This window comes from Colias philodice, chromosome 15, assembly GCF_061535455.1.
Source record: "Colias philodice isolate Cphi_HAF_F1 chromosome 15, ilColPhil1 Martin Lab GWU primary, whole genome shotgun sequence".
In the NCBI taxonomy this organism is placed as follows: domain Eukaryota; kingdom Metazoa; phylum Arthropoda; class Insecta; order Lepidoptera; family Pieridae; genus Colias; species Colias philodice.
Genome location: NC_143100.1, coordinates 10,222,822 through 10,245,250, shown reverse-complemented (window position 1 = coordinate 10,245,250; position 22,429 = coordinate 10,222,822). Strand labels below are relative to the sequence as shown.

Here is a 22,429-nt window from a genome sequence, read left to right as displayed (position 1 = left end):
GATTCTATATACGAACCAAAGTTCAGAGTAGGCGTCAGGGTAATGCCAAGAAGCTCGAGGTGGTTGGTTATCGGCACGGATACACCCTGGAAAGTCGGAGTCAGGTGGAATGGTGGAATGGACTCCGACTCGGAATGGTATTTAATTGTATTAACCCGCAAGAGTGTGGAACAATTGCAGGGGGCCACATAATTACTACGGTTACATGGAAAGGTATGTATTTTAATAATCATGTCTTGACTTGCGGCACCTTTAGATGTCATACTGTAGCACATGTATTTAGTTTTACTAGTATTTATTGACAGCAGACTATTTTCGAGCCAACAGGTCACTACAGAAAGACATTTTTCAGCAAGCTCTGCCACAGTACTCCAAGACTTTTCATGAACTAGTAAAACAGTGTCATCAGCAAACAAAAGAAGATCCAGTCCAGGTAAGGTGATATCACATAGTTCGTTGATATAAACAAGAAAAAGGATAGGTCCCAAAGTACTACCTTGCGGGACGCCATATGTGCATTCTAGACAGTCACTTTCATGGCCCTCTACCTTTACAGACTGCCTTCTACCCAATAAGTCAGAGAACCAATCAAGCGTGATTCCCCTTATGCCTACATTCTCCAGCTTTTTCAGAAGGATGGGAATGGATACTGTGTCGAATGCCTTTTGCAGATCGAGAAAAACTCCTAAACACTTGTACCCATTGTCTAGGTAATGAACAATTTTTGAACTCAGTGACAGGACTGCATCTTCAGTTGAAGTTCGTTCTCTAAAGCCAAACTGGTTGACACTGAGAATATTGTTGCTCTCCAGAAACCTCATTAATCTTCTTTTCACAAGTTTCTCTAGGACTTTAGATAGTGTTGAAATTAAAGAAATGGGTCTATAATTTGTTGGATTGGTTTTATCTCCACTTTTATGAATTGGGCTAACAATGGCTGATGGAAACACTCCAGTTTCCAGACTTAAATTGCACAAAAAACAAAAGGGTTCGGCTAGAAAATTTACAAATTTTATAAGTATATTAGCGGGAATATTATCCCAGCCAGGAGCGCTATGGGGTTTTAGGCTGAGAATAACATTTCTCACTTCAACTGGTTCAGTTGGGAGAAGCGACATGGAATTGAGTGGTGAATTTGATTTTTTACAGTGGGCAGAGAGTTCATATTGTGTCGTGTTTAATTTTTGCAGAGTAAGATTTGCCAGCGAGCTACCAACGGAGGTAAAATATGCGTTAACATTGTTCAATGACCCGATCGGGTTGTTATCTGTTCGTAGAAGTTCTCTAGAAGGATCTTTTCGTTTTGACAAATTGCAGACATCTTTAATTATTTGCCATGTTTTTTTAATATTTCCTTTACTTTTGAGAAGTTGATCCTTATAATATTTCCTTTTAAGTGATTTTATGATATTATTGCAGACATTTCTATATTTAATATACCTATCTCTTAGATTTATATTATCTGGTGCCTTTTTAACCTTCATGTGTAATTTGTTTCTCTTCCTTATCGACCTAACTACGCCTACAGTAATCCAAGGTTTCAAAGGTTTTAGCTTCCTGTTTACTATTTTTGTTTGGGTATGTTGAATTATAAAGGACGAGAGTTTTTGTATCATCAAATCAGCAGCAACATTTGCATCACTAATTTCATATAACTCCTGCCATGTTTCCTTCGATAATGATTTTTCCATAACCATAAAATCCATTGTTGTTTTATGGTACGTTTTGTTTTCTGCAAAGCATCTTTTAATATTTACTCCAGAAATACATAGCAGAATAGGTGAATGGTCGGTCAGTATTTGTTCAAAGACAAGTGTTTTCCAGACATTTTGGCATTGGCAACACGCATTCCCCAACCCCCCCCCCCCCGCCCCTCACTTCGCTGACGCAACATACTCGCAGAGTGTTTCCATGCTCCTGGAAGGTCTTCAGAGAACACAAACAAATGCGATAAAAGAAATCCTGGATAGTGTTATGGGAAACCGTGCAATGACCTCGACTCCCGCGCCGACGGCCGAGAACGGTAATTTTGCGCGGTGTAATGCTAGGCGTCCATTAGAGACGGATCGGGGCGGGTCGCATCGCAACGGGCCGTCTCTAATGGACGCGCTGTTTGCTCCTGCGTCCACCTGTACGGGGCGCGGCGGACCGCCTAGGCGGATTTTATCTAACAGACGCTCGCCGCTCACATCCGCCTGCCTGCGTCCACTAGACGGGTCGGGGCGGGCCGGGCCGCAGCGCACCGCCGGCAGAAATCCGCCTGCGAAGCGATATCCGCCAATGCGTTGCGGCCCGCCCCGACCCGATCCGTCGCTAATGGACGATGTTTCATACAAAACATAGGCCGGCGTATTTTTGCGTTGCGATGCGGCCCGGCCCGATCCGCCTAGTGGATGCCTAGCATAAGGCGGTATTTAGCGGCGCACCGAACGAATCGATAGAAGGATTCATAGACGCAGTGGAAAGCTACAAAGAGTGCGCCAACGTGGCTGATACCAACGCAATTAAAGGGATGTCAATGTTGTTGACGTATGATGCGGCCACCTGGTGGCAAGGCATTAAGAATCAAATATCTACGTGGGACGAGGTCGTATTTAACTTAAGAAGCGCTTACGGCGACCGACGGCCGCCCCACAGAATATACCGCGACTTGTTCGAAAACGAACAAGGGAAAGAAAATACAGATGTGTTCGTGGCGAAAGCTCGCGCCTTGTTGGCAAGGTTGCCACCGAGTGACTTAACGGAAAAAGTGAAACTAGATATGATATACGGCCTGTTAAACATTCGTATAAGAAAACGACTCCGCAGAGAGGAGTTTACGACATTCGCCGAATTACTAAAACACGCGAGAAATATTGAAGACTCCATGGGAGAAGAGGTACGACGAGCATCAACAGCGAGGCCATCGCCGTCCGCCGGCGCGAGTACTTTCCGCGCCGCTCCGGCTCCCTCCGCTGGCGGCGAAGCGCAGGCACGAGGCGCGCCCGCGATGCGCGCGCGGCCTGCGGCCTCTGTTTCGCCGCCGCCGCACCGCGCCGCCGCAGCCCTGCACGCGCCCGCGCCGCCGCAGCCGCAAGCGCGCGGAGCGCCTGGCGTGAACGCGACACCTCGGGCTCCTCCGACGACCTCGGCCTCCGGCTCGGGTCATGCACGTCCCTACTGTACCTACTGCAAGCGCTACGGTCACCGACGTGAACAGTGTCGTAAGTTAGAGGACAGAGGTGAGTCTTACAGTCATAATAATAACGCGAGTGAAAGTGCCGTAAATTACGTAAATAAATCGGAAAAGTTCTATAGTCTCGAATTACCTGTGCGCGATCGTGACTTTCAAAATCGTTCGTTTAATACAGTGAACAATGACTATTTTAATAGTGAAATGCTGACCGGTATTCCTTATGAAAATGAGTTCTGTCAATCGGACATTTTATTCGCGAACGATACATACAACAATCATGATCACGATGCTCATCCGATTGGTTCGCATATTAACCAAAAGTGTATTAAGTCGGATTTTATATGTAATAAATTTTCAAAATATAAAACCTGTAATAAGTCAGATTGTTCGCAAAAATCAACGGATGAAAGAAACAATAACGTTACTGATGATGTGAATTTAATATATTGTTATGATGATAATTATGTGCGTGTTAAGGACGATGACGACTTGTTGGCATGTAGCGTCGGCGATAGGCCCGTCAAACGTCGCGACTTACGTCCCATTTTCAAAATCGAGATTTTGGGAGTAAATGGTACAGCTTTAATTGATACTGCCGCGAAACACTGTATTGCCGGTTACACACTATATGCTCTCCTTCTACGCAAAGGCCACCCGCTCACGCCCTCGACGAGGCAAATTAAACTCGCCGATGGCCACGCACGTGAAATGAACGTTCTCACTACCACGTTGCAGGTGCGGTTGGAACACGTTATCATCACAATACCATTTCTTATTTTCCCTGAGTCCGGCGACAACGAGACATTACTCGGCATAGATTTCCTTAGGGCTATGGGCGTCGTTATTAATTTCTCCAAGAAAATATGGTATTTTGACAACAATCATCGCGTTAAACATACGCTATTTTTTGAACCAACTTCGCGCGGCACTACGTGTGCCTCCACAAATGTTCTCCGGGAGGACGAGGGCACTCAGCTGGAGTCAGCAGAACGAGACGAACTCGCTCAGATTCTTGTTAGGCACGCGCACATTTTCCGTCTAGGGGGAGCTCCTACTCCTTTCGCGGAGCACCGTATAGATACAGGTGAACACCCACCGATAGCAGTGCCCCCATACCGTTTGAATCCCGCGAAGAAAGAGGTGATGAAAAAAGAAATTGAGAAAATGCTGCAGGAAGATATTATTGAAGAGTGCGAGTCCGCATGGTGCGCTCCAGCGTTGATGATACCTAAGGCTCGTGGTGGCGTCAGGTTCTGTGTAGATTACAGGCGCCTGAACGCTGTTACCAAATCGGACACGTACCCTATGCCACTAATTGATGAGCTCCTGCAATCAACAAAAAGGAACTGCTTCATGAGCACGCTGGACCTCAGATCTGGGTACTGGCAAGTGAGCGTCCAGGTAGAAGACAGGGATAAGACAGCCTTCATATCTCCGCTCGGCATATATCGCTTTAAGCGCATGCCTTTCGGCCTCAAGAACGCGCCGGCCACATTCCAGCGGCTGATCGACCGCCTCCGCTCCTGCGCATCTTTAAAGGACGTAGTCCTGTTAGCCTACTTAGATGACCTTCTGATAATCTCAGGTGGGTTCCAACAGCATCTCAAAGACCTCGAGGCAGTTTTCGAGCGCTTGACTGAATATAACCTCCATGTAAATAGAGAGAAATGTGTTTTTGCAAGGGAGAGAGTAAAGTACCTTGGACACATAATCACACAGGAAGGCGTCTCCATCGACAATGATAAGGTTAGCGCTGTACTCGAAATGAAGGAACCGGCAAATCTCAAGCATATGAGAACTTTCCTTCAAACGTGCTCGTGGTTTAGGAAATTCATTCCTAACTTTTCCCAAGTGGCTGAACCATTAACGCGTTTGACACGAAAGAACCAACCATGGACTTGGGGTGCAGCTCAATTACAAGCTTTCAATGAGCTCAAGCGGTTGCTGACTTCAGCCCCAATTTTGATCCAAGCTGATTTTAGTCGGCCTTTTATATTACGAACGGATGCCAATAATTACGCTTTAGGAGCTGTGTTACTTCAGGGGGAGTTAAAAAAGGAAAGACCAATTGAGTACGCGAGTCGACTCCTTACCTCAGCGGAACGAAACTACTCTACCACCGAGCGTGAAGCTCTGGCGGTGGTATGGGCAGTCGAACGTTTCAGATCATACCTCGATGGGCAACCCGTTATTATAGGAAGTGATCACCAACCACTCCGCTGGCTGCTGACCTTAAAATCACCAACCGGTCGGCTAGTGCGGTGGGCTCTCAAACTCCAGTCGTTTGATATACAATTCCAGTATACTCCAGGTAAAGCAAATGTTGTGGCCGACACACTAAGTAGGCCGATCTGCTCAGGAGAAACCCGCGATCAATGCGGCATTTGCTCTGTAATAATAGACGTACCTGTGAAGAAACCGGATCTGTTGAGACAGGAACAGCTGGCAGATCCAGAACTGGAGAAGATTGTCAAGGAGCTCGAAGCCACCGATGAAGTCGCAGCCCAGCGATGGACAGAGCGGGGATATATGATGGATCAAGGAGTCTTGTACCGGTATAACCCCGACTCGGACAGTGAATCACCACAACTCGTAGTTCCAGCTGGTCAACAGCAAGACATCTTGAAGCAATGTCATGACTCTGCAGTAGCAGGGCATCCTGGTATTGACAATACTTACAAGAAAGTATCACAGCTATACTTCTTCACAGGAATGCGCAGGTTAATAGCCGACTACGTGAAAGCCTGCGTTCAATGCCAACGATACAAGGCCACCAATAACAAGCCTCCAGGCCTCCTCCAGACGCCCGTCATGAATCAACGTAACGAGGTGTTGGCCATAGATCTATTCGGCCCATTACCGGAAGGAGAGGAAGGGGAACGGTGGATATTGCTCGTTGAAGACACGGCCACAAGATGGGTAGAACTATACGCGCTTAAGGATGCTACAACTGAAGCCTGCGCACGTGTCCTCATCGAAGAATTCTTCATGCGGTTTGGGTTGCCTCGTCGGATCATATCCGACAACGGAGTTCAGTTCATTTCGGCAGTCATGCGTCAATGTATGTCAGTCTTGGGTGTGACACAGAACTTGGTGCCACTGTACCACCCAGAAGCCAACCCAGCAGAAAGGAAAAACCGCGATCTTAAGGCACAGTTAGCACGATTGGTTGAAGGAGACCATAGTACCTGGCCCAAGAACTTGCCAGTGATCAGATTTGCTCTGAATAGTGCCGTTTGCCGTACAACAGGAACAACACCGGCGTACCTGACATTCGGAAGAGAGCTGCGGTCACCTTCGGAAGCAACACATGACCAACGTGCCATACTGGACAAAGATAACTTTGTTCCACAAATAACACCCTACTTACGACGATTCCTCAGCTCGTTGTCGGCGATCAGAGAACGAGTCGAGAAGCAACAGGACAAGGCGAAAGAATACGCCGACCAGTCGCGTCGGCGGGTAGAATACAAGGTGGGTGATAAGGTGCTACTAAAATCGCACCTCTTGAGCAAAGGTTCAAAGGCACTCACTGCAAAATTTATGCCGAGACGCGATGGTCCTTACGTCATCACCAAGAAGATAAGCCCTACGACGTACAACATTGCGCGTATGGAGCTGCCTCACGGGATTATAGGGAAATACCATGTTCAAGATTTGACCCCGTTCATTAGTAACGATGATACTCCGCCGGAACCTGTTAACCCCGTCAAGAAACGCGGACGACCGAAGAAGGTAAAAGAGCAGCTAGTCTAGGAACGAGGGCGTACACCTGAACTAGAGGGGGAGTATATAGTAAACCGTAGTCTTGTAGGTACCCGTGTCTTACCCACAAGGGCCTCTCGCGGACGCTTGCCAATAAGGTTCGCCTCACCTCCCGTGCCCCTCTGTAACGGCCGGCGCGTCTCCCGCACGTGCAGCCGGGACGCTTGCCAATAAGGTTCACCTCACCTCCCGCGCCCCTCTATAACGGCCGGCGCGTCTCCCGCACGTGCAGCCGTTATGGCAGTCGAGGATAAACCGCGAACGCGATACTACGCCTAACTTTAACGTTTCCCGCGCAAACCCTAACTTGATCTTGTGTGCATTCTCATAATATAGTGTATTGTGACCTTGTGTGGAAAGGCGACCACTGATCCACAACCTTTGTATAAGTATTTTATTAGTAAAGAACTGACATCCACCCCTGAGTTATCATTTCTGCCTGCTGGCAGTGGCGTACCCCATACCTGTGACGACCTATGTCTATAATTTTTAATATAGATAGGGAAATTATTCGTTTTCTACATTATGTTGAAAACTATGTGAATTTATTGATTGTTTATATTTTTTGTAAAGTTTAATTAATAATAGCCCCAGAACATGAACTAACACTGTATTTTAAGACTTCTTTTGTAAATTTTAAAATGTGGCTAGTAAAAATTTATCAGAAAATCTTATTTAAGTGGGCATTTTTGTGCATTCATGAAGCTTGTATGATATCCTGTTTGAAATGTGTATGTGTACTAAACTAAAATATTGTCTATACTTAGGGGAAAAGTGTATTCTTCATAAAATAATTGCCATTTAATTCTTAACAATATTTAAAACTTTATTAAATCTGTGTTTCTTACCCTGCATAATATATTGTAATGAAGAATGCATAATGAGTGTTGTCTGAACTCTTGTCCTGTATATCTATGTTACAAGGCTTTCTGTTGCTTTCATGGCAATATCAACAAATACAGTATAATTGTCTTACTATAAAAATACACTTATACTGGACATCAACAGCTCATACAATCTACCATTTCTAATTGTCACTATGTCCTCTTACTTTGGCTTGTATATAACAATGGACCTGTAGCAATAACTGTGTACTATTTACTAAGTCAGAAGTCTACATTCGAAGCTTTGTATGGGGTTCAAAGTTGACGTGTGTACATTTTAACTGTGTGTGTTGGTTCGGGGTGTATGTATTACTGCAGGTCCCGAGCCAAAGCGCCACGGAACTAATCCCCTTTATGTTCTCATCGCCTATATTATAGTATTTGTATTCTCTTTGTATATTACTTGCTCTGTGCTTATCGCTTACTAATTTGTTTTGGCCCGTCCACGCCCCCCGCACGCTCCTGTCAAGTGTCACGCTTCACATCTCACGTCACGGCTCACTGGGATTGCACAAACAGTCTTAAAGCATATGGGGTTGTGTCCGATAGATACACCTTCTGCCAGAAATGCTTCAACGACATCCAGGGCGACACCGTCACGCTCGGCGACGACCTGCTGCAGCCGCAGACGTGAGTATATACCGACATCTTTTAATGTTATTATTACAAGGTGTAAATTGTTATATATTTTATTGAGAAATTGATTCATTAAATTTTACTTTCGTAAGATTCAATATTAAATAATATTCTTAATAATGTTGCGTTCAGCACTATTTATGTTGTTGTTACCGAATGAAAATAGTCATCATTTTCGCTATGTAAATATTGAATAAATTTTCTTTAGTACATTTAAAAAACTAGAAATATACTTCTTACCTTGTATGACTCTTGACAGAATAATAAAACAAAATTACTTTTCAGCGCAATCAAAAAAGATCAGTTCAAAGAAATGAAGAATGACCATCTGGAACAAGAGCCCTTCGTAGTGTGTACAGATTGCGGGAGGAAGCAGCATCAGATATGCGTGCTGCACCACGACTCGATTTGGCCTCAAGGCTTCTGCTGTGATAATTGTTTGAAGAAGAAGGGGGCCAAACGGAAAGATAACAAGTTCAGCGCTAAGAAACTGCCGACGTCGAAACTCGGCATATTTATTGAGACTAGAGTGAATAATTATCTTAAAAAAAAAGAGGCTGGTGCTGGCGAAGTGCATATCAGGGTGGTCGCGTCGTCGGATAAGGTATGGATTTATAGTTATTGTTTTTTTTTTTTTTTTTTTTTTAATTCTTTATTTTCCAAGGGACTTTGTCGCTTAGCGACCACGTCGTCAATTCCAATAACAATTAACACTTAAATATAAAAAACTAGATTTCCGCCCGCGGCTTCGCCCGCGTTTCAAAGGAAAACCCGCATAGTTCCCGTTCCCGTGGGATTTCCGGGATAAAACTATATTAGATATAAATACAAACTACAAAAAACAATACAATCATTTTTGTAATCCAACATCGGTCAGTCTGACCAGCACCCGCACCTCTGCCGACGAGGGACAAGTGAGAATGCTGTTCACACAACCGACATTGTTAATACAGCGGAAGATATCATTTTGTTGTCTAAATTGCGCGTTCCGAACACACTCCATGAGAATATGCTGCACATCTTCTACAATACCACAATCATTGCACAACGGAGAATCGGCTTTCTGCATTAAATGTGCAAACTTATTCGATGGAATATGTCCCGAACGTAATCTTAAAATAGTTGTCAACGTCCTCCTATCGCATACAATCTCATCAAGCCATGGGTACCGAGGTACATGTGGTTGAATTGTTCTGTGCCAAATTCCTTTCTCCCGCGATCTTTCATCAAAATATTCCTGCCAATCGGATAAACATTTATCACTCACATATTTAAAATGATCCGAGTACAATGGAGTGACCTCCAAGGGTACCCCATCTATTGCTGCTTGTTTGGCTAATAAATCAACCTCATCGTTCTCTTTGAGCTGAATATGAGAAGGGATCCATTGTAAGATTATTTCCTTATTAATAGCTTTTAAGTTCAAAATTAACTCTAAAATTTTATAGGCAATCGGTACTCCTCTCACTTGAGAGGCACCGCGAGCCAAATGTTGCAATGAGCTTTTAGAGTCAGTTAAAATGACAAAACGTCCGAAGTTTAAAGATTGAATATAAGCCAACGCTTCCGCGATAGCAATCAATTCCATATGCATAATGGATATCTCTGAATCAACTTTGAACTTAAGGCTGCATCCAAGAAATGAATCCAACACGGCCGCACCACCACTACTTGCGCATTTAGAGCCATCAGTGTAAATTTTGTGGTGTGCTCCATATTTAGTAAGGATGAATTGGGAACAAATAGACTCAAGAGTACGATGATGGTAAGTGCGTTTGGCACGATCTACTGACGGGATGGTATCTGAAATAAAATCCTGGACATTAACATTACTAACCCAAGTGTCCATCGAGAACATCTCAAGTCGAACACAACTCTGTAATCTCAATGAAGATAATCCGGCTTGCGATCGAACAAGAAGGGGAAGCTTTTTATTATTCCAAAACCTTGATCAACTCAGTGAAAACAGTTCATTTAGAGCCGTAGTTGCTAAACTGTTTTTACACGACCTACACTTTAACCAAAACTTCCCCGCTAGATACCTTCTTCGAATAAACAGAGGAGGAAGACAAAGGTCATTCTCCATAACATGAATAGGGGTACTACGTATATAGCCACCTATTACACGCAAAGCCTGGTTTTGAATTTTATCCAATTTGAGTAATGAACTTTTAGCTGAATTATCATATAAAAAACAAGCGAAATCTATTCGGCTACGAATGAGAGAAATATAAAGCCGTCTTATATGTTTTTGATGAATCCCCCAACCGGGGCCAGCCAATACTTTCAGAATATTAATATGCCTAGACACTTTAATGACCATCTCCTCTATGTGTTTCTTCCATCTTAAAGAACAATCCAACCACATGCCCAAATATTTGACGTCATTCACTACAGGTAACAAATCGTTATCAAAACTTAAATCTACTAACGTTCTATTAGTTCCCCTTTTGAAAACACACACTTTACTTGTTGAAGTTGAAATTGTAAGACCCAAACCATTTAGAAAATTAATAAAAATGTTTCCCGCAGATTGCACATCCTCTACAGCACTAAACAAATTTTTATTTGACGCAAACAGAACAAAATCATCGGCATATTGAGACATTTTAACACTCTGAATATTTTTACAAATTTTATACGTGGCAACATTAAAAAGCAATGGTGAAATTGGGTCACCTTGAGCTAAGCCCCGTCCAGTAGATCTCGTCACAACTCCACCCTCAGCTTCAATCCTGAGACGCCTTTCACTTAAATACGACCAAAGATAATTACAAATTTTTGACCCGGCTTCTACCTCATCTAAAGTTTTTAACACAGCACTTATATCCAAGTTATCATAGGCACTTTTGATATCAAAGAAACAGGCTACAGTTGCAGCGCCTGTTGAAAAACTTGATTGAATATGAGACACAAGAAATGTAAGACTGTCAAAACAACCGCGAGAACGACGGAAACCAACAACACTATGGGAGAAAAGATCATTCGATTCAAAATGCCACTAGCCTTTTATTTAAAATTGAATGGAAAATTTTACAAATGCACGATAACAAAGCGATAGGACGAAATGCAGGCGGAGTATTGACTTCGTAGTTAGGTTTAGGAATAGGAATTATCTTAGCTTTCAACTTTATATTTCTTTCTCACCAAGTGAAACACAATCGGCATTAGAAAACTTGAGTGCTGACCTGGATCGAATAAATAAATGGTCAGAAAACAATTCTTTAGTTCTTAATCCAGCCAAAACAAAATATATAATCATGGGAACACCGCAACAGATCGAAAAGCTTGACAAACAACAGCGTATTGAGGTATCTATAAATGGGACGGTCTTACAGCGCGTTAAGGAGGTTCGAAACCTTGGAATCATCTTTGACGAGGGTTTAAGATTTGAAAGGCATATCAGTAAAATAGTTTCAAACTGTTTCTATCGTCTGAAGGTACTATCGCCTGAAAAGGTATTTAAGTTCGGACATTAAGATGCGTCTGTGTGATACTTTGATTCTCCAAGTTTAATTATGGAGATACTGTGTATGGTCACCGTCTATTTGCTAGAACGAAGCAAGCTATTCAGTGCAGCGGGTGCAGAATGCATGTGCTCGATTTTGCTGGCAAATACCACCTAGAAGTCATATTTCACCTTATTTAAACAAAGCAAAGACTTTGAATATGGAAAATCGACGTAGCATGCATTTTGCCTCCTTACTGTTTGGAATAGTGAAAACAGCTACACCGCAGTATCTCCATGATAAATTATCGTGGGGACGTGATACAAACAAAAGATATAAAACAAAAAAGATATAAAACAAGGGCATCTTCGTATATCTTGTATCTACATAAGTTTCGAACTGAGGCGTTCAGGGGGAGCTTTAAGTACAATGCAACTAAATGCTGGAATAACTTGCCGCCTCCGTTTCGCAATACCTATTCAATCGTTGTCAACGTTTAGATTAAAGTACAAAAACTATCTTATTCAGACGCAGTTAGATCAGCATTAGTTGCACTGTAACCTCTTCTACCAACTAATCAATTTTAAGCTAGGATGGCCTTCACTCGTCGAAACATGCTTTCCTTGGGTTCACGTCCATGGTTGTAAGTTTATATACCTACTAGCTTACCGCCCGCGGCTTCGCCCGCTTTGTCTAAAACCTAATAAATTATATACTAAAACCTTCCTCTTGAATCACTCTATCTATTAAAAAAACTGCATCAAAATCCGTTGCGAAGTTTTAAAGATTTAAACATACAAAGGGACAGAGAAAGCGACTTTGTTTTATACTATGTAGTGATTGTAGTCTACTTGATAAGTTGAAAATGGCGTAAACTAGAGATAAGGCTCTTAAAAATACGTGCGATAGCTCATTTGATTCGGAATGACGTCTAGAAAAATGTATCTGTTGGCGACATAGATTGGATATTTATAATCTGTGCAACTTACAGAGCCACCTGGCAACACTGTTATTCGGGAAGACATCTTTGATTTACAATTTACATTTTACACGGCATTCTATACAATCCTTTCTGTTAATTACTATTTTACAATTGTTACATTAATAAAGTACATACGAGAGAATTATTACTTTCTATTATCATACAACCCGACATACATAAAGCCGGGTCCCCTGCAACGTGTTATCGTGTTAGCTAACACGATAACATGTTTTGCTAACCGAATAGGGGCGTGGCCTAACAGTTTTGTTAGCAAAATCACAATAACATGTTTGCCGAGACGAATGGATAACATCCCCCGCGTTCGCCTGCGGGGAGGGGAAGGAACGCATTTTATGTTCGCACTCACGAGAAGAAGACGTCCGTCCAATTTATCTATGGTCCGTCCGCCTATATTCTCTTTGACGTCCGTTTTTGTGCATTGAGATAATATTAATATGGAGACGACACCGCCTACATCACTTATGTTCCACTCAACATACGTCATGTGACGTATGTTGAGCGGTATTTTTTAATGGTTTTAAAGTGAAACGCATCAAACATGCCTTCGTGTGTGTTACGATATTGCACAAATAATACAAATAATACGGAAAAGTGCAAAGGAATAACTTTCATCGTTAAGTACCTAACTAGATAATAATTTTTAAAACTTAGTTAGAGCAAAAAAATGGCGCACAGATTTTGTTCGTGGTGTCTCCTCAATACGTAGTAATATTATCTCAATGATTTTGTGTGACAATTCTCTTTGTTTTGTTTCTGTTGTGTGTGATGGAGTGGAATAAAGAAAATACTTTGTATTTTATATCTGGTAAAATCATAGTCAATAGCTCTTGAAAATCGCTTTCTGAACATCTAAAAAAAATTTTTATACCGAACCTATCATCAATTTTTAGTTCTTGATAAATATTGAAGGAACGAGGTTGCAGGTAGGGTCGGACCCGGAACCTATTTTTATTATTTCTTTGGAGAACTAAATCAACTATTGCTAAAACAACTTCCACGTCTTCTTCGTCGGAACTCATTTTTGAAATGAAATAAAAACAATAACAAAAATAGGCGCAGCGGACGAGCGGTTTTGCAAACATGTTTTGGTAACATGTTTCGATAACATGTTTTGTTAGAAAATTGTCGCTGCGGACCCGGCTTAACAGATTGGCGACGAGAAAGTGGAAATTCAATACAAATAATCGAGTGAAGAACATCGTGCGTACATTGACCCATGTGCTCCTAACACCTTTTCCTTTGTTCCAAGGGTTCCACATTCCGTGATGATAACCCGCTTCACAACCTCCTTTTTCCTTTATAATAATATACAATACATTACAAATACGCAAAATGGAACAGCAATTGGGGCAAGTATTATCGCAAATGTTAGAAACTATTCGAGGAATTCAAGTACAACAAGCGCAATTACAACAACAATTACAAAATACGGATAAATCGGTGAGTGGAATTACATTACAACCATACGACGAAAACAATGAAAGTTTCGCATCGTATTTACAGAGGTTAGAAAATTACATTAACCTAAAAGGAGTTACAAATGATAAAACAAAATCACAGATTTTTCTGAACTGCATTGGTCCTAAATACTATCAAGTTTTACAAAATATTACAGCACCTGATTCTCCGAAAACCAAATCATATTATGAACTGATACAATTATTGAAAAACCATATTGCACCTGAACCTGGTGAAGTAGCCCAACAGCACAAATTTTGTTTAAGACAACAATACGAATGTGAAAGTATTGCAAATTATGTTGCTGGTTTAAAAGAACTAGGGGGAAAATGTAACTTTCAATGTGCAAGCTGTCAACACAGCACATTTGAAACTCATCTGCGAGTACAATTCATACGAGGTCTCCGGAATTCAGAAATAAAAGAAAGATTATTACAAGAAAGCTCATCTACAAAGGTTGATGATTTAATTAAAATTGCAATGGCGATTGAGACATCTAAAGCTGAAACAAAAGAAATGTGTTCTGGCCAAGTAAACATTAACAAAATTTCAACTAAATCAAATTATTTCAAAAATAATACAAACATACATAAACCTAAAAATATAAATACATACAAAGATAAAAATATAAATAAATCATACAGTTCATATAACGAGAAGAAGAGAGAGATAAAATGTTTTCGATGTGGGAAGGAAAACCATACAGCAAGGCAATGTCGTTTGAAACATAAACTATTTTGCAAGAAATGTAAGAAAAAGGGACACATACAATCGGTATGTTTCAGAGAACAAAAACAAATTGAGTTAGTTCAAGATCAATTCACCGAGGAAGATGAAATATATGAAATACATAAGATATTTAACAATAACATACAGAGTGATAAATTTAACATAACCTTACAATTAAATGGAAAAATACATAATTTAGAACTGGATACAGGCGCTGCAGTTACTACATGCTCGACAAATTTTTATGAAAAATATTTTAATAATTTGAAACTTAAAGATACATCAGTAAAGCTAAGAACATATACAGGAGAAATAATACACCCATTAGGAACTTGTAATTTAAATATTCAGTATAAGAACACAGTTATTGAAGGAAGAATCTTTGTAATTGACCGCAAAGTAGATACTGTAGTTGGAAGAGAATGGCTTAGGAAATTGAACTTAAATTTTGAAGTAAATTCAATATACAAGGAAGAACAAGACATAACAGAAAAAGAATTCAAAAATAAATTACAAACATTATTAGAAGAATATAAAGAATTATTTACAGAAGAAATAGGTGAAATTAAAGATTATCAAGCCGCATTTAAATTGAAAGAAGATGCAGTTCCAGTTTATTTAAAGCCACGTCCAGTACCATTTGCATTGAAAAATCAAGTAGAGGCAGAAATTGACAGATTAGAAAAAGAAGGCATATTAGAAAAGGTTACATACTCACAGTGGGGTACACCAATTGTTCCTGTGATGAAACATAATGGAAAGGTACGACTATGTGCCGACTACAGAGCTACATTAAATAAAAACATAGAAAATGACATACGATTAAGGAAGACTACAGAACATGCGAATGCCGACTATTTTTCAAGAATACAATATACAGATACAACTGAAAGGAATGAGACAATGACAGACGATGAAGCGTTCTACCTAAATCAAATTGCAGAAATGCCAGTTTCATTAAAGGAAATAAGAGAAGCTACAGCCACTGACCCTGAGTTACAGAAATTATACATAGATATACAGTCAGGAAGAGAAGATACAGGAAGACTATACGAATATTCACTACAAAACAATTGCATATTTTATGGCATAAGAATTGTAATACCTAAAAAGTTACAACCTCAAATATTAAAAGAACTACATACAGCTCACACCGGTATTGTGAAAATGAAGGCATTAGCCAGAAGCTATGTCTGGTGGAAAAATATAGACATAGATATAGAGAACATGGTAAAGCAGTGTAAAACATGCTGTTTAATGAAAAACAACCCTACTAAAGTACCTATACACATCTGGGAATATCCGAAAGAACCATGGAGTAGAATTCATATTGATTACGCAGGACCATTCATGAATCAATATTTTCTTATTGTGGTAGATGCCTACACAAAATGGTTAGAGGTAATACCTACTACTTCTATCACAGCTACAGCTACTATTAATATTTTAAAGAAAATCTACACTACGTTTGGCTTACCAGTTACCCAAGTATCTGATAATGGAAGGCAATTTAGATCAGAGGAAATGTTAAGATTTTTAAAGGAAAACGGAATACAAGCAAAGTTTACAGCACCCTTTCACCCATCTACAAATGGTCAAGCAGAAAGATATGTACAAACGGTTAAAAATAAACTTAAAACAATGATGAACGAAGAAGGATCTGTACAAGATAAGTTACAAAGATTTTTAATGATGTATAGAAAAACACCTAATAGTTCTACAGGACAGACAGAGTCCAGGAGAAATGATGTTTAAAAGAATATATAGAACAAGAATAGATTTAGTGAAAAGAAAACAAGAAGTTAGAGATAGCAACAATGAAGAATTAAAGATATACAAAGAGTTTAAACCAGGAGATAGAGTACAAATAAGGATGTATGATAGTAACAAATGGAAATTTGGAAGAATATTAGAGAGGAAAGGAAAATTACATTACGAGGTGGAAGTAGATGGAAAGATACATCACAGACATACTGATCAGATAATAAGGACATCATGCTTGAGTGAGAATATTAATACACCAGATACTTACCGACCAACTCACCTGCAAGAGAGTTCACCCACACCAGCTTCACCTGAAAAAGAATGCATACAACCTAGCCCTACAGTAATAACACATACACCAAGAAGATCATCTACACAGCCAGTAGCAAGTCCAGGAAATTACCAACCAGAAACCCTTGTACCAGAAACAATTCCAGATACACATGAACCTACACCATCCAGAATTGAAATCCGTCGTAGTACTAGGATGAGAAAACCTCCCAATAGATTGAACCTTTAAATTTATAACGAGGGAGAGTGTTGGCGACATAGATTGGATATTTATAATCTGTGCAACTTACAGAGCCACCTGGCAACACTGTTATTCGGGAAGACATCTTTGATTTACAATTTACATTTTACACGGCATTCTATACAATCCTTTCTGTTAATTACTATTTTACAATTGTTACATTAATAAAGTACATACGAGAGAATTATTACTTTCTATTATCATACAACCCGACATACATAACAGTATCGGAAATGTTTATTAGCACACAAAAAATTGCAAAAGTTATAGGCAAATTAAGTTTAAAAAAATAGGTATTTCGTTTATTGTTAATAACTCCGAAATTATTAACATTTCAGAAATTTTGAAAAAAGATTCTTAAAGAGGAGTAAATTTCCAACGAAAATCTCCCGACTCCCGGAATTCTATCTCCATTATTTATAATTTTAATTTAACGCTTAAAATAGGCCTCCGCGCGGCATTTTTAGTTAGCGCGCGCGGCTTCAAAACCGAGCACGTCACACTAATTATTTTTTTTTAAGGTATTAAATATTAATTTAAAAATTTTAAAAAATTATGGTGTATTCCGAACACTTCAAAGAATTTGCTTCCGTTGGAAATTTTACTTAAAGTTAATTTTTCAACAAATGAGACAAATGTTAACTAACGAATTTTTTTCGAACTTCCGTCCTTGGAAACATTTCCGATACATTTTTCTAGACGTCATTCCGAATCAGATGAGCTATCGCACGTATTTTTAAGAGCCTTATCTCTAGTTTACGCCATTTTCAACTTATCAAGTAGACTATTGTAGCAGAATCCTTTATAACTTTCATTGCTTTGTTTTATTTTTATTTATATATTTATTTAACAATTTACCTAATCCTGTTTAGTGGTTCTACTTAATGTATTACTTGCATTAAATTCATTTATATGTAATATATTATAATACGTGTATGTGTGTATATATATTATAGTATATTATTATGTCTATATTTTACATTATACTATTAATATTGTATTTATTTTCTTTTCTTCAATTAAAAATATATTATGACGAATTATTGCTCTCGGGGCTCACTGAAAATCGGTGCTGTGACGTTTCTTTTACGTCACAGATGTTCACCGAGTGATTTCCCCTTTTAATGGCATCATGCTTCACAGACTACACACTTCAATGTGTATTTTTAAGTACCTATTGTAGTAGTATTGTAGCATATAAGTATTGTATAAATTGTTTTTCATTATGTACGTGTGAGGCTATGTGCCATTAAATAAACGTTTTTTCTTTCTTTCTTTCTTAGCTGTACGCCATTGGGAGGGCACAAAACCATTTAATAAAAATGCATTGTATAATTGAAGTAATAAGAGCTTCCCCACCAGCGGTAAGTGTCGCATCATTGAAAATGAAATGTCATCACACCCCGGAGCAGTATCCGATTTTTTAATAGAATTATCTAGTTCTTGAACAGTTATTGCTGATTCTAATTTAGTATTCCTGGACGAAAAGGTAGGTTGTGCAGGGCACACGTACATAGGCGCTAGATTTGAAAGTAAAGCCTCCGCCCTATCTTTGCTTACCATGCATCCAGTCGATATAACATGATGCCCTTTAAGCCACTTCATTTTACGCCACATGTCCGAAGATGAGGTGGAGTGATGAATAGAAGTACAAAAGCGCTGCCAAGATTTATTCTTTGCGACCCGAATAATTCTTTGAGCATTAGAAATCTTTTCTTTGAGTACGTCTAGATTTGCAGGAGAAGGACAGCTTCTAAAAATTGACAGGGCTAAACGACGTTCAGCAACCGCCTTTGAAACTTCTGCATTCCAGTAGGGTTTGGGTTTAAACTTATCACAAAAGAATTGGGGTATTTTCTTATACGGAATTAGTCTATCAGCAGCAGATACCAAAGTGTGTTCAAATAAATCATAAAAGTCTTGTAAATTTGAGGGAATATTAAAGTTATTAAATGATTGTTCTAAAAATAAAGTATAGGCATCCCAATCACAATTATTGAAATTTCTACGTTTAATAAATGATCTCCTATCATATGTGGACGATGACAGCTTTATAATTAAATGGTCACTTCCCAATGACTCGTTAGTGACTTTCCAAGAAAACAAAGTTGCCAAATCTGTAGAGACAAAAGATGTATCAGGAGTGGATTGTTGTAGAACACCATCAACGAGCCGCAATCTTGTGAAATTTCCATTGTTTAAGTAAATAAAATATGCAACAATTCAAAACCAACATTCGAACTTTGATGACTACTATAGATACACTTAACAGACTTATGCGTGAGAATAGCTACTCCACCATAACCATCTATTCTATCGGAACGAAAAATGTTATAATCGCTTATTCTCAAATCAGACTCACGCATAAGCCATGTCTCGTTTAACACAGCAACATGTATTTTTTCATGATTAAGTAAAGATTCCAAACTAATGAGCTTAGGGCGTAAACTTTGGCAATTCCATTGTATAATATTATTAATGCTAACTCGATCGTCATCATCCATTATTTTTTAATGACTCAAATAGATCTTCAATTGAAAAACTACTCACTACCTTAGATATAATCCACTGCGTGCACATTGTAACTATATGATGAATTTTCTCGTCAAGTGATTGTTTACTAAATGCGACATTACACAACTTGGCCAAGAGGCGAAAGAAACTTAATCCTTCCACCAGTTCCTTTCTACCTTCCTCACTTAGTCTTGAAGGCTGTGGCTGTTGTTGTCTTTGAGGTGTGTGGTCTTGGATATCCATTTGTGCCGAAGATATATCCTCCATCGAGGGAAATGGCGTATCCCGTCCAGACATGGCATTTTTCTGTCTCCTTTGCTTCCGGCGGATACCAATATTACTCGATGCAGCTGGCTGGGGGGTAACAAACAGATGAGACATTAGATGTTCATTTTTTTCTCCCACAACATCTTGATTCTCCATAGTGTCAGGTAAAATAAGGGGGGTAGGTTCCGGTAATTCTACAGGTATTGGGCTAGGGGGTACGTAAATAGTAAGCGCTTTTTTATAGGTGCAGTTAAACTCTGACATTATCTCTCGTAATCTCCTTTCTTTTTTAAACACCGGGCAAATTTTTTGTAGTGCCATGTGGTCACCCAGTTAACACAACAGAATGATGTAACTGTACAGTTTTCGTGGTTTTTAGCACACTTGGGGCAAACAATTTTCTTAGAAGGGCACACCAAGCGCCTATGGCCAAACTTCCAACATCGAGAGCACTGCGTGACAGGAAAAACATAAGGATCCACATTGATACGTAAGCCATAAATGGATACATGACTGGGAAGAGCTGACCCTTTAAAACACAGTCGGATAGCTTCGCACTTCTCCCAAGAACTCACACCTTTGTCATTAAAATTTCTCTGATTTAATCTCTTTACAGAAATTAATTCGATGTTGCTTGATATATTACGCAATAATTCCTCCTCAGAAACATCCAATTCAATATTTTTAATTACTCCATACGACATCCCCACCTCGGACGACCTTTGACATTTCCACCCCAAATCTTCAAAAGTCTTGCACTCGACAAAACGCTTTGCAAACCTCTCCTCCTCGAATGTAATGCTCATTTTATATTGTAATAAATATTTAATACGACATATACCGCCAATCTTATTTTCGCTGAATAAACGAGCTAATGTGAACTGTTTAGGTAACACAGAACTGCTTGTTACAATTATTTCAATTTTTTCCTCCAACTCGTTTATACTGCCTGCACGCACAACTTTACGCTTTCTAGAAACAATATTCCAATCCTCCTCCGACGAATTTTCCTCCCGTATCCTCGACCTCTTCCTATTCACATCCTCCGTTCCCATATCTAATACATCACCGCTTTCAATAATACGTTCCTCCGATCCGCTTACATTATTCTCCGCAATATCAACTCCACCAACTTCGCCCGTATTGTCTAAGTCATACGGCTCGTTTTCCATAGTGCGCTGACTCGACCCGGCCGCGGGTCGAGCCGTGCAAAGAAGTAGGTACGAAGATAAGACAAAACTAGTACAAACACAACCAATCAGAAGGAATGCGTATGCACAACTGATAGTTATTGTTATAATGTGGTATTAGTTTGGGATCGAAAAAGAAACAATTTGTAAACCATGTGTTTATGGCTTTAGTCTATTTGGATTTTTAAAGCTCAATATTCAAATTGTAACTCTGTAACAATTCTATTCCATAATATTCCTATTTCGATAATCATTAAAAATATACGAAATTTTTTTATGTTTTTTCTTCCATTTTAGCTTGTAGAAGTGAAGCCAGGAATGAGATCGCGATTTGTAGAATCCGGGGAATTAGCGTCAGAATTCCCCTATAGAGCGAAAGCGTTATTTGCATTTGAAGAAGTAGACGGTAATGATGTATGTTTTTTCGGAATGCACGTACAGGTAAATATTACATTCTTTAATCATGAGAACTTAATAACTCTCAACTACAGCAAAATACTTTTTTATCTATTTAACTAACATTTTTACAAATATGATATGAATCTCATTCTGTTACAGGAATACGGGAGCGAAAGTCCGTCGCCAAATACGAGGCGTGTATATATAGCATATCTAGATTCTGTACATTTCTTCCAACCGAAGCAGTACCGTACTGCCGTGTATCACGAAATACTATTAGGTTATTTGGACTACGCCAAACAATTAGGCTACACTATGGCCCACATCTGGGCCTATCCGCCTTCAGAAGGCGACGATTATATCTTTCACTGCCATCCGCCCGACCAAAAAATACCGAAACCGAAGCGATTGCAGGAGTGGTATAAGAAAATGTTAGATAAAGGAGTTATAGAAAGGATAATATTAGATTATAAAGATATTCTAAAGCAAGCCATGGAGGACAATATCTCGTCGGCGGCGGAGTTGCCGTACTTTGAGGGGGACTTTTGGCCGAATGTTTTAGAAGAGTCTATCAAGGAGTTGGACCAGGAGGAGGAGGAGAAGAGGAAGCAGGCTGAAGCCGCTGAGGCAGTGGTCAGTATCCATCATTTTAGTTAGTTACTTA

The 22,429-nt window shown here is 39.7% G+C and overlaps 1 protein-coding gene across 6 annotated transcripts in view; it reads left to right on the top strand.

Annotated features, from left to right (window-relative positions):
- LOC149482484 (CREB-binding protein-like) overlaps positions 1-22,429 on the top strand; it is a 44,863-nt gene that overhangs the window by 11,572 nt on the left and 10,862 nt on the right. For 3 of the 6 annotated variants that reach the window (XM_089704049.1, XM_089704050.1, XM_089704048.1), the window contains 5 exons: positions 8,344-8,454; positions 8,746-9,064; positions 18,679-18,759; positions 21,664-21,807; positions 21,925-22,398. In XM_089704049.1, coding sequence (XP_089560175.1) covers positions 8,344-8,454; positions 8,746-9,064; positions 18,679-18,759; positions 21,664-21,807; positions 21,925-22,398 — 1,129 coding nt within the window. The remainder of the gene's footprint in view (positions 1-8,343; positions 8,455-8,745; positions 9,065-18,678; positions 18,760-21,663; positions 21,808-21,924; positions 22,399-22,429) is intronic. The other 3 variants (XM_089704051.1, XM_089704054.1, XM_089704053.1) reach the window with 3 other exon arrangements.